The sequence below is a fragment of the Seriola lalandi genome, unplaced genomic scaffold (assembly GCF_002814215.2).
Source record: "Seriola lalandi dorsalis isolate HSWRI2012SDOR001 ecotype SW California unplaced genomic scaffold, Sedor1 jcf7180002054873, whole genome shotgun sequence".
In the NCBI taxonomy this organism is placed as follows: Eukaryota; Metazoa; Chordata; class Actinopteri; order Carangiformes; family Carangidae; genus Seriola; species Seriola lalandi.
In genome coordinates, this window is record NW_019525426.1 from 381,299 (window position 1) to 394,081 (window position 12,783).

The following is a 12,783-nucleotide window of genomic DNA, read 5'->3' on the forward strand; positions in this document are numbered from 1 at the left end:
GTAAACATGTAACATGTAACATTACTCCCTCTGCTGGGGAAACTGATGAAGTGTCACAGAAAAAAACAGGAATCAAGGTTTCAAAGGGATTTGTATTGCTGTAAACAGGTCCTCCATGAAAACATCAGATATGAAATAAAACGTACAGTACATTCCAAGTCAGTCATTTTATGGCATAATGAGAGGACATATCATTCTAAGTTAAATAAAAACGTATACAAACTGAAGACTGCTAATATCTGACAATTGAACATAAAGCAGACGCCTGAGACCTGTGATTTAATGTGCCAGAGCAAATTAATAACATTCATTTTCCATCTCCAAGATAAAACTGCAATTTACAGGCAGAGTCTATACACGGAAGTGAATAAATAAATCAAATTTAACATCCAAAATATTCTTAATATACATAATTAATCCCACTTATTCAATGGGGGGCAAAAGAAATGTTCTTCTTAAAGTTATATACAACCCACAAGTCATATTTTGTGGACTCTTAGGTAGAAAAATAAATAAGATTCAAAACACAGCAAAGCTAAGGAAGGTCATCACAGTGGTCCTAGTCTTCATTGATTCAGGTATCATCTCTGCAGCACTTTATCTGCTCACACTTTGTACTTCTCCTTGGCTTGGTCATTTAGTATACAGATGTGCTGAAATAAAAGCAAACCAGAGGACAGTGAGTTCATGTTTGATTCATTTCAGTTGTCCAGGAATTAGATTTTTCTCACAGTGGAAAAAACCACTAGAGGTGATATCTTTGGTTTGGTTTCTGGAAATGTGACAAATTCTTTACTCAATGTGTTTATGTTAGACTTTTCAAAGAAAACATTTAATTAAAATCGAATTAATCAAGAAGAGTTTTGCATTTTCCCAGCAGAAAAGGCCATTATCACGGCAGACATTGTGACTTGTCGTAGTAGAAAACACACAGGTGTTCTTAATAACATTAACAATGCCTCTGCTCTGTTAACATGTCCCAGTAAGTCATGACAGTGTGATACTGAGGCAGCATGAACAATACCAGGATCCTAAAACTGAACCAACTAAATGGAATTCAGCCACAATTACTTTTATTATTTACACCTGTGCTTTTCCTACTGTGACAGTTCAAACAGGCCCCTTTGCATTTCTGGGAGTGTAGAGAAGGATTTGAAGCAGAATTCAGATTATTATACATGGAGATAAAGTTTATCAAAAGTATACTAAACAGCAAAATAAAATGTGAAAACAATAATAATACAAGCTTTTAGATTTTTTTGGTGGACAGTCAAACATTTTTTGTACATGTGATTACACTAAGAGAATTTGTTTTTATGACCTCAGTCTGGATAAGTTTGGATATGGCCTTGGCTCATTCTTTTCAGAAACTAATTGTATGCCTATTTCTAAACAACTACAGTAATCCAGATCAAATTTCTGTCAAAAGTAAACTTTACAAAAAAACTGACAATGAGCATATTCTTTACTACACACCAATTCTAAGCAGGTTTTGAGTATACAGTGTATTTACACTGGGAAACTGAGAAGGTCAAGTATATTCAAAGTCAGTATGCATTTTAGAAATACCGCCTCATCGTTGTATGCCTCTGCCAATCAGCCAAGTTGCACGAAATATGGTCACAGACCAGAAGTGTTTTTACAGAACATAATGATATCACAGTGAAGTTGACCATTGACCATTTGGATATAAAATGTCATCACTTCATCATTTTAAATTGTGTCATAATTAGTATATGAATTCATGAGTTATAGTCAAAAACGTGTTTTGTGAGGTCACAGTGACCTTGACTTTTGACCAACAAAATCTAATCAGTTCATCATTGAGTCCAGGTCAAGAATAATTCACAAATTATTTAACTTAAACTAAATAAATTATTTAACTTCTCAAAGCACAACTTCACTGTGACATCCTATATTTCTGCAAAAGCATTTCCAGCCATTGCTAATTGCTGTAACTCAGGAAGGGAGTAATCAACTGGCGCAAACTTACACTGAGATCTCGGAAGTACTCATTGTAGTCCAGAGCATAGCCTACCAGAAAGGCATCTGGTACCTCAAAGCCAATGTCTGAAATAAATATACAGATACCACCGATGTGAGTCGTGTAAAGAAAACACATAATTTCCACTTTAAGTGCAGTGAAAGTAAAACTCTTGGGCTAATCTGAAATAAGAAGAAGAGGCTCTGTAGTAAACTAATAGATGTTGCTCTTTTACTGTCTGTGTGAGGTTGTACTTAAACTGTCAGTGCTGTACAGTGGAAAGTCAAAACGCTTACAGTAACAGCTGTCCTTGAGGGACAATCTTAAAGAGATTATCCAACTCAAACCTAAAAGCATTACATAATCACTGACAGGGTGAACAGGGGGTTATCAGGCATGCATTAGTGCATAAGTGCCCAGCTTGGCTACATTTGGAGTATATTTTCTGAAGTGAATGTTAATCCTGCACAGCTTTATTAAATAAAACAAAAAAAAATAAAGTGATGGGCATGAAGCTCTACCATACATTACTACACTACACAGATAACATGTAGTAGTGTAAGTTGAGTACAGAGGTACTCACAGTCTGGTCTGTACCCGGAACTCCTCGGGGTCCTCTTCACCAGGAGGCTAGAATGATACATGAGGAAAATAAAGCCTATTTCAAACAAATGCATTTAAATAAAAATACATTTTCAGTACAGGTTTTAATCCTGACAGAACTGCACAACACCTTGACCGAGCAGATGCCCATTCAGGGTTCAAGATCAACCTCTTTGTGTGGATACTATACATGCATGGATGCAACATTATACCAGAGTACAGGCTAAGTGGTGACCAGTGAATAGAGTTCCTCTGCTTTAAAGCTTAAATTACTGAAAAAAAAATGAATTTAATAAACTGTCAGATTATTCTGAATACTAGAATAAATGGAAATTAATGAAAAAGGAAAAAATTATGTAAAAAAAAAAAAAAAAAAAAAAAAAAAAAAAAAAAAATCCACCACAACACTAAATATTCAGTTATTCTGAATAATATCCGTCCTCGCTATATTTTTGGTCCTCATCAAAAATAGCTGTAAATGAAAGCAGTTAAAAGAAAAGGTCTGCAAATTAAAAAAGGCACTTCTTCTATACTCTGAGTGACACAAATACAATTCTGTTTAGCTCTACTGTATTGGGGTGGAAGGATAAATGTTAGCACTAGATGCTGTAAAACCGGAACAGGAACTATCTGCAATTCTTGATACCAAGTGTGTGTGTGTGTGTGTGTGTGTGTGTGTGTGTGTGTGTGTGTGTGTGTGAACTGGGTTAACAGACCGTTTAAGTCTGAATTTTATTTAAATACACAGGCAAATTCGAAATTGTTATTCACGATGGAAGCCTGGCAAGAGACATACAGGTGATAAATTACTACATGGCTGACATCAAAGCCATAAAAATGACCCTGCCTAGTACACCAAACCACAATGCAAGAATCAGAGGAAACCCACATTGTGTCAACATATTTCCTGTTTCAACCGACTATCAGGAATACCTAAGAGAAATGGCCTCTATGTCCACAGAGCAGTTAATAGTATGGCAGATTAACTGTTAAGCTGCTCCCTCTCTCTGTCGCATTACAGTCCTAAAGAAGTTTGTCCATTAGCTAAGAGCACTCTCTCTGAAGGCATACCAGCCAGTTATAGTGGAGGTCTATTATTCATTTCATAATTCCCAGACTGTAAACTGTATGTGATGATGCCTACCTTACAACTTTAACCATCTTGGGATTACATTCACTCAGCAGGGAAAGTAGCGTCTGCATTGTCCTTCCTGTCTCCACAATATCCTTTTGACAATGCAACACACAGGAAACATTGCTTAAAATATGACATTTGACAACAGACTTTTGTGTTTTATATCCAATTAGTTTAAAGTTAATAGGTTATGCCTAATGTAGCATATCATTTTAAAAGATGAACAAATTGAATAAATACTGGTTCAAACTGGTTCAACAAATACAGTGAGACTATATGAATTTGTCAAACTCCTGTTTATATGGAGGTCGGTATGTATCCCTTTGAGTTATTTATACCATTATGGACAACGTTGCAAATCACAAGTGAGACAGATTTTTGGCAATATTGGAACTTTAAATGATTTCTGCATTAATATGTTGATATACTTGTGTACCGGGAATACAGAATAAAAACAAAATGTCTTACCTCAACAATCAAAACATTCTGTAGAGAAAAATGAAATAACAGTTAATGAAGTGTAAAAAACAAACAAAAAACAAATGTGCAGTTGAAGCATTTCTTCCTGACAAACATCTGAGGACTAACCTTGCCTGAGAGATTTGACAGCTCATCCCCTCCTATGACTTTGACACTATTTGTTGACTTGTCATTCTAGGGGACAGAAAGAGGAGACAGCATTACCAGTGTGGTTGCATTTTCACTTTTGTCTTGCCTGGACTGCTTTTAAGTCACAAGAAAAATCACCTCAAACCTTCACCTCAAATCTACATTGAATTTTCGAAATGTCTCTGCATTGCATCCAGTCTCACCACCACACTGAACACTGCAGCAGCCCATTTCTGATAAACAATAATTAACTCTCATTTGTTCTTTGCCAAGTCCATATCACACACCTCATGTCAGCACAAGTGGTTCCCAGAAATAAATGGGAAAAGGCAGCTTACACAGTAGCTCTTCACCCTAATGAAATCCACTGTCAGCGGGACTGATTTATCACTGTTCTGGTTCAGTGCTTTAATGTAGTCCAGGAGGTCTGCGAAGAACTTGTAGCCCCCTTTTAACACACACAGAGCTACGATGTGGTGTTCCCCCATGTCCCGGATTATGTCGCGGGCCAGACGCTCTGTCCTGGACCAGAGAGGGGAGAAACAAAGGAAAGAGATGGATCATAAATGAACGGGGAATGTTGTATAGTTCTTGTGAATAAGGAGGAGATCAATGACATGACATTGCACTTAAACATAATTGCTTACAATGCATTTTACTACACTGCACTGGACATTTAACCCCTCCCTTCCAAATTCACATTCAAATGTGCTTCAGTATGTAGGCTACAGTGATTTGTCAAGCAAATACAGTATAGTTCTCTATTGTAATCCAACCATAAGCCACGAATGTGTGTGTATGACTGGGAAAGTGAAACAGAGAGCCAGAGTGAGTGTGTCACGTGACTTCTAAGAATCGCCAGTATTTGGCGTAGCCGGTGAGGCTGCTGTTAACCGATTTACCTGTCCATGATGAGTCCATGGGGGATGATCACCTTGTCTAAATCGTTCTCATAATGTCTGGGGACACAGAAAAGGTCCAGATCATGGCCTTTCTCGTCATCAGCGATCTGGAATAAGACCAAGGAGAAGCCATCTCTTCAGCTCTGCGCAAAACGATTGGCACTGGCGTGCGCCAAAGACGCATTTAATCAAAGTGAAACTATGCTCCCCTCCCTCCCCTAGCAACACAGAAGCCTCTCAACCACCTGTTTATCTCCGCTCACACATGACCGAGGAGGGCTGGGGGTAAACGGACATAAAACGCTAATGTAGCGGAGCACAACTGAAACCTAAATACTGGAAAGCTCGTGCCAACTGCTGTCTATCACAACAGGCCTGCAGGACACCCAGTACAACCACACCCCGACAAGTGAACAAGTTATCAGAATACCAAACAAATCCCCGGACAAGCAAACGCAGCGGTTTACAGCCTCACCTGCAGATACGAAGCCATGTTACCGGCGGCCGTGTGTTCCGTTCAGTTGCAGTGAGATGTCTGAGGAGTCATGCTCGGGTCCAGGAGGAGAGAGAAAGAGCGGGGGGGGGGGCACAGAAGTGGGTGGTTTGTTGTTGACTGGAGATTGCACGAGCCGCTCTCCTCACAGACCGCTGCTGACCGTGAGCGAGACCGAGCAGCACATGCGATGCTCCGCCGCCGGAGGAGAGGGGGGGGGGGTTAAGTCCTTTACGTCAGAATCCAGTTTACCTTCCCAATAATCTGATTTGTCCGACACAACCGGAGCTTAAAATGCGCTATACTGGTTACTACGATTGCAACTGCATGTTGTGGTAACAGTGGCCGAGAAGTAGTGCGGGCAAGACGCTGCAGATGACGCAGTTTTAAAAATATAACGGATGACAGATCCGCCCCTGCCTCTCTAAAAGCACCACACCGCCCTGTGTGAGATCACGACTGTACTTATGGATTTTTTATGTGTATGTAGCCCTAATGTCCCGAGATCCCTCCTCACTATTGCATTAAATTGTTGAGCTACATCTCATCTTCACATTTTATTTAACTTATTTGATTTTTTTCCGTATGCTGTAATATGAAGAAGCCAATCCATTTGTTGTATTTTCTGCATCTTGATTACACATTTGTTGACAAAATATCACCTCAAAGTCCATTTTGTAACCCTACTGCAGCTGTCAGACATATGACACGATCTTCATCACCAGATGGATTTCATTCAAATTTACAAATTCAAATTTCCATTTTTTGGGAGAACACTAAGGGTTTGTTTGACTTTTTAAGGACTTCTCATTCCATGTTGGCTCAAAACAAAATCATGCTTTGGAAATACTGTTATTGGTGATGATGCCAATAAATAATAGTTAGATTTTTGTAAATGGTGTGTGCCATATATTACGATATTCCAACTGGAACACAGTTTTTTGGTGTTTAGTACCTATCTACAATGTGTAATTTTGTTAGTTACAGCTTTCTGAGATTTAACAGCATCTGCCCAGATGAGCTTCTCTCCAACATAACTTGTCCTCATTTCCATGTCAGGCTATAAATTGACAATCACTGAGTTCATACTGCCCTATGGGGAATACACACACACCCACCCACACGCAGTTTTTGTCTTAGGTTCAGTCTTCATAACTCCATGTTAAAAGTGACCACTGTACATATAACTACTTGCATGTCTATTGTACAACAATTTACCAACTGTTTTTAAATGATCATGATCATGAATGATCATGATCTTTTCCCCTAGGGAATAAATAAAGTATCCAACTATCCATCTATCCATCTATCTATCTATCTATATACATTTAGAGAGAACAGGAAAAGTGAAAACCGTAAACTGCAAAAAAAAAAAAATTTTAATATGATCCCAATTTAATGAGTGATACAGAAACAAAAAGAGTTCTCCATCTTACAATAAAGGAATACCAAGTGTTGTACAACACCAGGAACATGGGCAACTACGAAAACAGAATAAACACGTTTTCATAGTTCAGAACACCAAAGAAAACATCATCATCTCTGTACGATAATAACAGTCTTTCTGAGTGCCATATGCGACCGTGAGGCCAAATCTCAAATGACACCGTTCCCCATATAGAGCCCTACTTTTAGCTTGAGACCCAAATACAGAGCTGTGACTGTGGGCAGAAAGTAGAGCACCATCCAGATGAAGGCAGCATGATTTGAGAGAAGACTTCAAAGGAAGAACTCATTTTTTCTTCTTCTCATCTTTCTTGCCAGCATCTGCTTTCTCCTTCTCCTTGTCTTTGTCCTTCTCATCTTTTTTCTCTTTGTCATCTTTCTTTTCTTTCTTGCCTTCCTCTTTCTCCTGTCCTTCCTTCTTTTCCGCGTCTCGGTTGGAAATCTTGTTGTTGATCAGGTTGTGCAGGGCCACCACAGAGCGTATGAGCGAGGCCAGGTAGACCACCAGCATTTGGTCATTGGTCTTAAGGTAGAAGGCTTTTGTGAACTCCTGCAAAGACAAAACACATAAAATTCAGCAACAAAGAAAATCAAACAACACACAGTACATAATATGAAATGAACAATGGTCTGGTAGCTTAATAATAAATATTGCGAAAGGCAATATAATTGATGTGATGTAATTTCATATAGATGCACTGAAACTTTTTGAACAAGACAAAATGAAATCACAGGCAATGGGCCAAGAAACAAACACAGAATTATATTTTGTTTCTCAAATATGAAAAGAGCAGATATTCGTCCCCAAAGTTTTATGTGTATCTACCATCTTGGTTTATGTGCTTCACAGAACTGCAACTGACTTATTTTGGTGGTTGAGCATGTCATCCATTGAGCAAGTGCTCTACATGACTATAAACTGTAATTTTAAACTTTGATTCATTATAAATTTTTATTTCACAACATCATTAAATTAAATCAGTTTAAACCCACATTTTAACTGCCCATAGTTGATATTTTTTTGTTATGGATATACATGCAACATCTGAGCACAAACAAGTATTAACTACATTTGTTTCACTAAACCAGACTCAGGTTGCCCTCCAGTGGATGAAACGAGAAGCTGTGTTAGAGATGCCGGCTAAAAGAAAAAATTCACATTTTCAGCTTAAGTTTTTTGTTATACTTCCACATTTAAGCATTTTAGCTGGACTTTTTCCCCTTACAATAATGCATCATTAACACTGTGTAAAAACAAAAGCTGTGAAATTCACAAAATTCACAACTAAATTAAACTATAAACAAAATCTTTGTGAAGTAGATGTCACTTAAAATTAAGTGACATCTGCTTAAATACAATTTAACACACACCCATTTCCCTACAATGATTACTTTAAAAAACGCACTAGATGTACTGCAAACACCAACAACTTACCAACAGATTAACATCTGGAAGCAGGTTAAAGACATCCTGCAGCTGGTAGATGATCTGGTGGTTGATGGGAAGTTTGCCTGCTGCCACTCTCTCGAGGTAAGAGCGGATGTCCAGCAGCTTCGAGTTTAGTCCCTTTAGGCCATGAACCTGGTTTGTGATGCGTTGAGACAGAGTGCCCACTGTGGTGTCTTTGATATCTCTTTAAATAGGATATAACAAATAAGATAGGAGAATGGGCATGTTTACATATTTTGGTTCACTCAAGTAGACAGGAAGTTCTCATTTGGTGGCTATTACTGTCTTTTGGTGTTTGTGCTTGGGTGATTTTAGCAAATTCGTACCAGCATTGCATCATTTGTGCTCTGGATCTTACATCAGTATTATTTATTGTGGTAACTACAAGATTTATAATGTTATTAACAGTGTGGCTGTAGTGTGCTTAAATCGAAAGTTCTTTCAGTACCTGAGCAGGTGCTCCACTCCCACTTCCTCTGCTTCCTCAGCTCCAATCTCACTGGTGACGTGTTCAAATGTTTTAGATGTTGGAGTGCCATCCTAGAAATAGTGAATCGCCCATATAAACAAAAATTCCAACTACAATCCTACGTTTGTTTTCAAACTAGATAACAGTTAGCTCTCAAAAGACAATTATTTGTTTGAAATAATCAGTACCGTGTTTGGATGAACAACTTCAAATTTGCAGTAAAAAGTTATTATTTCAGATAATTCAGGATGATAACATTTCAGGATCATCCAGACCTGCCCCAACTTAATGACAATACTTTCTCACAAAAAAGATAAATAAATAAATAAATAAGTAAAAAATTTAATTGTAAATTACTGGTGCCTAGGAAAGCCTTCATGCATGGCCATGTAACTCATACAATTACAATGTATAGATTCTGTCATTTCTAATTCAATGGGAAGCAGAAAATACTTTCCAAAGACATTTGGAAAAATCTGTTTCAATACAATCTGTGATTTACTTACATCATGTATTTCCTCCACGGAGATGTATGCTTCTGTGGGTAGGCCAAGATCTTTAGGCTTCACATCGATAATGACTAACACCTGGTGGGATAAAAGAGACATATGAGTGGGTTATTAAACATCAGAATGAATATGAGCAGAACAAAGTGTTGTCCAGATTCATGCAAATTAAGCAGAAGGAAAAGGCAAAGTTGTTACATACCGAATTGGTACAGTACTGCTTGATGAGCTCATTGATGGCAATGTCATTCTTATGTAATTTGGGGCCTGTGTGGTACCATCCAACTATTCTTTCTCTTGCTGAAAACCAGGGAAGGCAGTTATTCACAAGTATAAAATCAGGGTAACAAGTAATGTAATACACAAATGAATTACGTAAATGTAACCTTACCGTTGACTTTCTTGAACATGCCATACATGTTCTCCAAGTAGTCATGGTCCAGAAACCAAACTGAGTCATCCCTGTCATCCTCATCGAATGGCACTGGAAAGGAACATTGACAATGACTAAAAGAACTGACAAAATCTGTCTGTGGCAGACCTACAATATTTATTGACCATTAGAATAATTTTGGTTCATATTGTGCTGTAGCACTTATGAGTCCTCAGTAAAACCCTGACTAATGCATATTTTAAAGGGAAACTTCATTGATTTTACATATGATCAGCCAAATACTCAGCCAGTGTAAGTGTTGTATAATGTTTTCTGTGGCTGGGGTGGGAGCTTTATAAAGTAAAAAAAAACTAACCCTAATGATGTCAACTATTAAGGACTGGAACTACTAATTTGTAATAGAAAACCTGTATTACAAAGAAAGATGAGAGAATGGAAGGATCCAGGTTTTTAAGAGTTGGTGTCATAGGAGGGAATAAAACTCAGTATATCTCGGGCCTCTTTTTTTTTTTTTTTTTTTGTATTGAATCCGTTTCTCCCAAGCAAATGCAGTCACGACCAGACTCACCTGCAAAACTATTTGAAACGTCAAGAACTTTTTTCTGCCATGATCCCAGTAGGACTCCAACCACTCGTTTCTGATTGCCAACTTTTCCTATCCTGTAGATTGAACAGTCAAATTAACAGAACAAATTAATTTATTAACTTACCATGACTCATAAACATAGACTGAGTAGTTAGCTAGGTTTCTACTGTGAGCTAACCTACTGCCCAAATTTACAATTCATCTATTTTTAATGAAATGAATGATAAGACCATGTCAGTGGAAAATACTAATATATATTGTAAGTTATTTACTCAGTTAACAATGTAAAATATATTGTATACCAACACTGGTGACGAGCTTAACTGTTTCAGCAAGCTAACTAGCCTGGTCATATCTACATTCACTCTCAATGGGGCTCTGACTCAGCAGGGCTAACATTAGCTTAGCTTAGCATCGGCGTTACGTTTCTGGAAATGTTAACTGCCAACACTGGTAAAGGCTCATAACGAATGTTGAATTTACTGACCTGTTAAAGTGATCAACCACGCTGAGCAACACCAGGGGATGAACGACCACATTTTCCACCGCTAACTCCGGCATTTTCGCAGTGAAGATAAACAGCGCACAACCTACCTCCACACAATGACGGCTACGCTACCACATCCGCTTGCGTCTGACGTTAATTCCGTTTCTCTTGGCAACAGAGAGACGCGCAGTGGAGACAGAGAAGTTGGAGTTGTTGCAAAATGGTAGGAACTGAGCATGTAAGTTCATACGTTTTCATAAATGTATATTTCATCATAGCCTTAATGTTTATATTAACGTCAGATAACCGAAAACATTTGTAACAGGATAAATTATGTTACATGTAACGTACCTTACTGGTACCGACCTTGATAACGATTGCCTTGACGGAAACCAAATCGACCATCCTTAAAGTTTATGTTTATTACTATTTTTTTCTTTATTATTATTAACCCAGACTTTGCCAGTCATTCCATAACTTGGTGTTTTATTAAATGTTTTTAATTTTCTTTGTCCTGCAGGCTGAAGTTGAGGAAACACTGAAGAGGATCGAAGCCCATAAAGGTGTAATTGGAACAATCGTTGTCAATGCTGAAGGTAAGACAAACAGCATTAATATCCAGCACAGCAGTTTCCTCTGATAAAACATGCTCACTATACAGTCTCACTGTTAAGGTTGCTGTTTTATCTTTTCAGGTATTCCCATCAGAACAACTTTAGATAACTCCACAACAGTTCAGTATGCAGGACATCTTCGCCACCTCACGATGAAGGCCAGGAGTACAGTGAGGGATATGGACCCCCAGAATGATCTCACCTTCCTCCGCATCCGCTCCAAGAAACATGAGATCCTGGTTGCACCAGGTGAGTGTGTCGCAATTACATTGATATTGTTGGGTTAATGATGACCATTGTAACAAAGATTTTATATTATTTCAGACATTAGCTGTAACTTGTAAGAGGGGAGCTGAGGTTCTACTGTTTTCAATGCATTTTTTTTTATTCCTCCATCTTCTCTTCTTTCATGTCTCCGCAGAGAATGACTTTCTGCTGATAGTCATCCAGAACCCATGTGAATAGCTGCCAGGCATTTCCATTTTCAGCCCTTGGTTTGTCACATGGTGGTACTTTATCCATGCAAAACATCTTTTTCCACTGTTATGTTACTCCGTGTACTGCATCATCCCTCTTGTCCTTATTGAAACTGAAGTATGTTGAACAAGTCAATGGTGTTAAGCAGCTGCTCATTGTATTGTAGTTAATAGATCAGCCATGTTCATTATGTTAAACCTGAGTAAATCTGAGGAGAAACATAATAAATACATATGCTTCCACACTGGTGTACCGTGTCATACAACAAAGATTTTACGTATCATATAAAATGTATAAAAGATGCTGAGTTAGCTTTGATTAGGGCTTGATTTTAGATCAAGAAAGCAAGAAGAGAAAAAACTTTAAAGGAGGGGTCCTTATTATGCCACAGATGGTTAAGAGCTTCAGCAACAAAGACTTCTCAACTGACTAAAACTGAGCACTCTTTGTGACTGAAACAGGAAAGGTGACCAAAGTGGAATCTGCATTTAGCTCAGTGGAATCAGCAATAGTCTGTATGTTTTACCCAATGAGGTGGTCTGATGGTTGTGTGCTATAGGATAAATTTCCCATTTGTGGTTTGAGTCTGCTTGTCCCCATAGAGAGAAGGGTCACTTTCAAACAGGCA

The 12,783-nt window shown here is 38.2% G+C and overlaps 3 protein-coding genes across 4 annotated transcripts; 1 reads left to right on the forward strand and 2 right to left on the reverse strand.

Annotated features, from left to right (window-relative positions):
• Positions 1-72: 72 nt before the first annotated feature.
• hprt1l (hypoxanthine phosphoribosyltransferase 1, like) lies at positions 73-6,072 on the reverse strand. Its single transcript, XM_023428259.2, has 9 exons — positions 5,709-6,072; positions 5,234-5,340; positions 4,670-4,853; positions 4,311-4,376; positions 4,191-4,208; positions 3,732-3,814; positions 2,568-2,614; positions 1,994-2,070; positions 73-653 (listed from the first exon to the last, which is right to left on the reverse strand). The coding sequence occupies exons 1-9, from the start codon at positions 5,724-5,726 to the stop codon at positions 606-608; spliced, it is 648 nt and encodes a 215-aa protein (XP_023284027.1). The 5' UTR covers positions 5,727-6,072; the 3' UTR covers positions 73-605.
• A 1,031-nt stretch (positions 6,073-7,103) lies between these two features.
• On the reverse strand, positions 7,104-11,217 carry psmd7 (proteasome 26S subunit, non-ATPase 7). Its single transcript, XM_023428349.2, has 8 exons — positions 11,065-11,217; positions 10,560-10,651; positions 9,989-10,081; positions 9,800-9,897; positions 9,598-9,678; positions 9,071-9,162; positions 8,608-8,806; positions 7,104-7,722 (listed from the first exon to the last, which is right to left on the reverse strand). The coding sequence occupies exons 1-8, from the start codon at positions 11,136-11,138 to the stop codon at positions 7,459-7,461; spliced, it is 993 nt and encodes a 330-aa protein (XP_023284117.1). The 5' UTR covers positions 11,139-11,217; the 3' UTR covers positions 7,104-7,458.
• Positions 11,218-11,221: 4 nt separating this feature from the next.
• LOC111671264 (dynein light chain roadblock-type 2) lies at positions 11,222-12,397 on the forward strand. Of its 2 annotated transcripts, none has more exons than XM_023428350.2 (4): positions 11,222-11,302; positions 11,585-11,660; positions 11,760-11,927; positions 12,100-12,397. In XM_023428350.2, the coding sequence occupies exons 1-4, from the start codon at positions 11,285-11,287 to the stop codon at positions 12,141-12,143; spliced, it is 306 nt and encodes a 101-aa protein (XP_023284118.1). In that variant the 5' UTR covers positions 11,222-11,284; the 3' UTR covers positions 12,144-12,397. The 2 variants fall into 2 exon arrangements, with proteins under 2 accessions (XP_023284118.1, XP_023284119.1); XM_023428351.2 differs by having other exon boundaries at positions 11,237-11,287.
• The last annotated feature ends 386 nt before the right edge of the window (positions 12,398-12,783 follow it).

Bases quoted from the DNA above. Each gene is read 5' to 3' on its own strand.
- hprt1l (XM_023428259.2), bottom strand. The intron at 4,854-5,233 runs GTAAATCGGTTA...TCTCTGGTCCAG, and splicing joins CATGGACTCATCATGGACAG to GACAGAGCGTCTGGCCCGCG. The intron at 2,071-2,567 runs GTGAGTACCTCT...TATTTATTTCAG, and splicing joins TTCCGGGTACAGACCAGACT to ACATTGGCTTTGAGGTACCA.
- psmd7 (XM_023428349.2), bottom strand. From the start codon at position 11,138: ATGCCGGAGTTAGCGGTGGAAAATGTGGTCGTTCATCCCCTGGTGTTG. The intron at 10,082-10,559 runs GTGAGTCTGGTC...GTTCCTTTCCAG, and splicing joins CGTTTCAAATAGTTTTGCAG to TGCCATTCGATGAGGATGAC. The intron at 9,163-9,597 runs GTAAGTAAATCA...CACTATTTCTAG, and splicing joins CCGTGGAGGAAATACATGAT to GATGGCACTCCAACATCTAA.
- LOC111671264 (XM_023428350.2), top strand. The intron at 11,661-11,759 runs GTAAGACAAACA...TTATCTTTTCAG, and splicing joins AATCGTTGTCAATGCTGAAG to GTATTCCCATCAGAACAACT. The intron at 11,928-12,099 runs GTGAGTGTGTCG...ATGTCTCCGCAG, and splicing joins TGAGATCCTGGTTGCACCAG to AGAATGACTTTCTGCTGATA.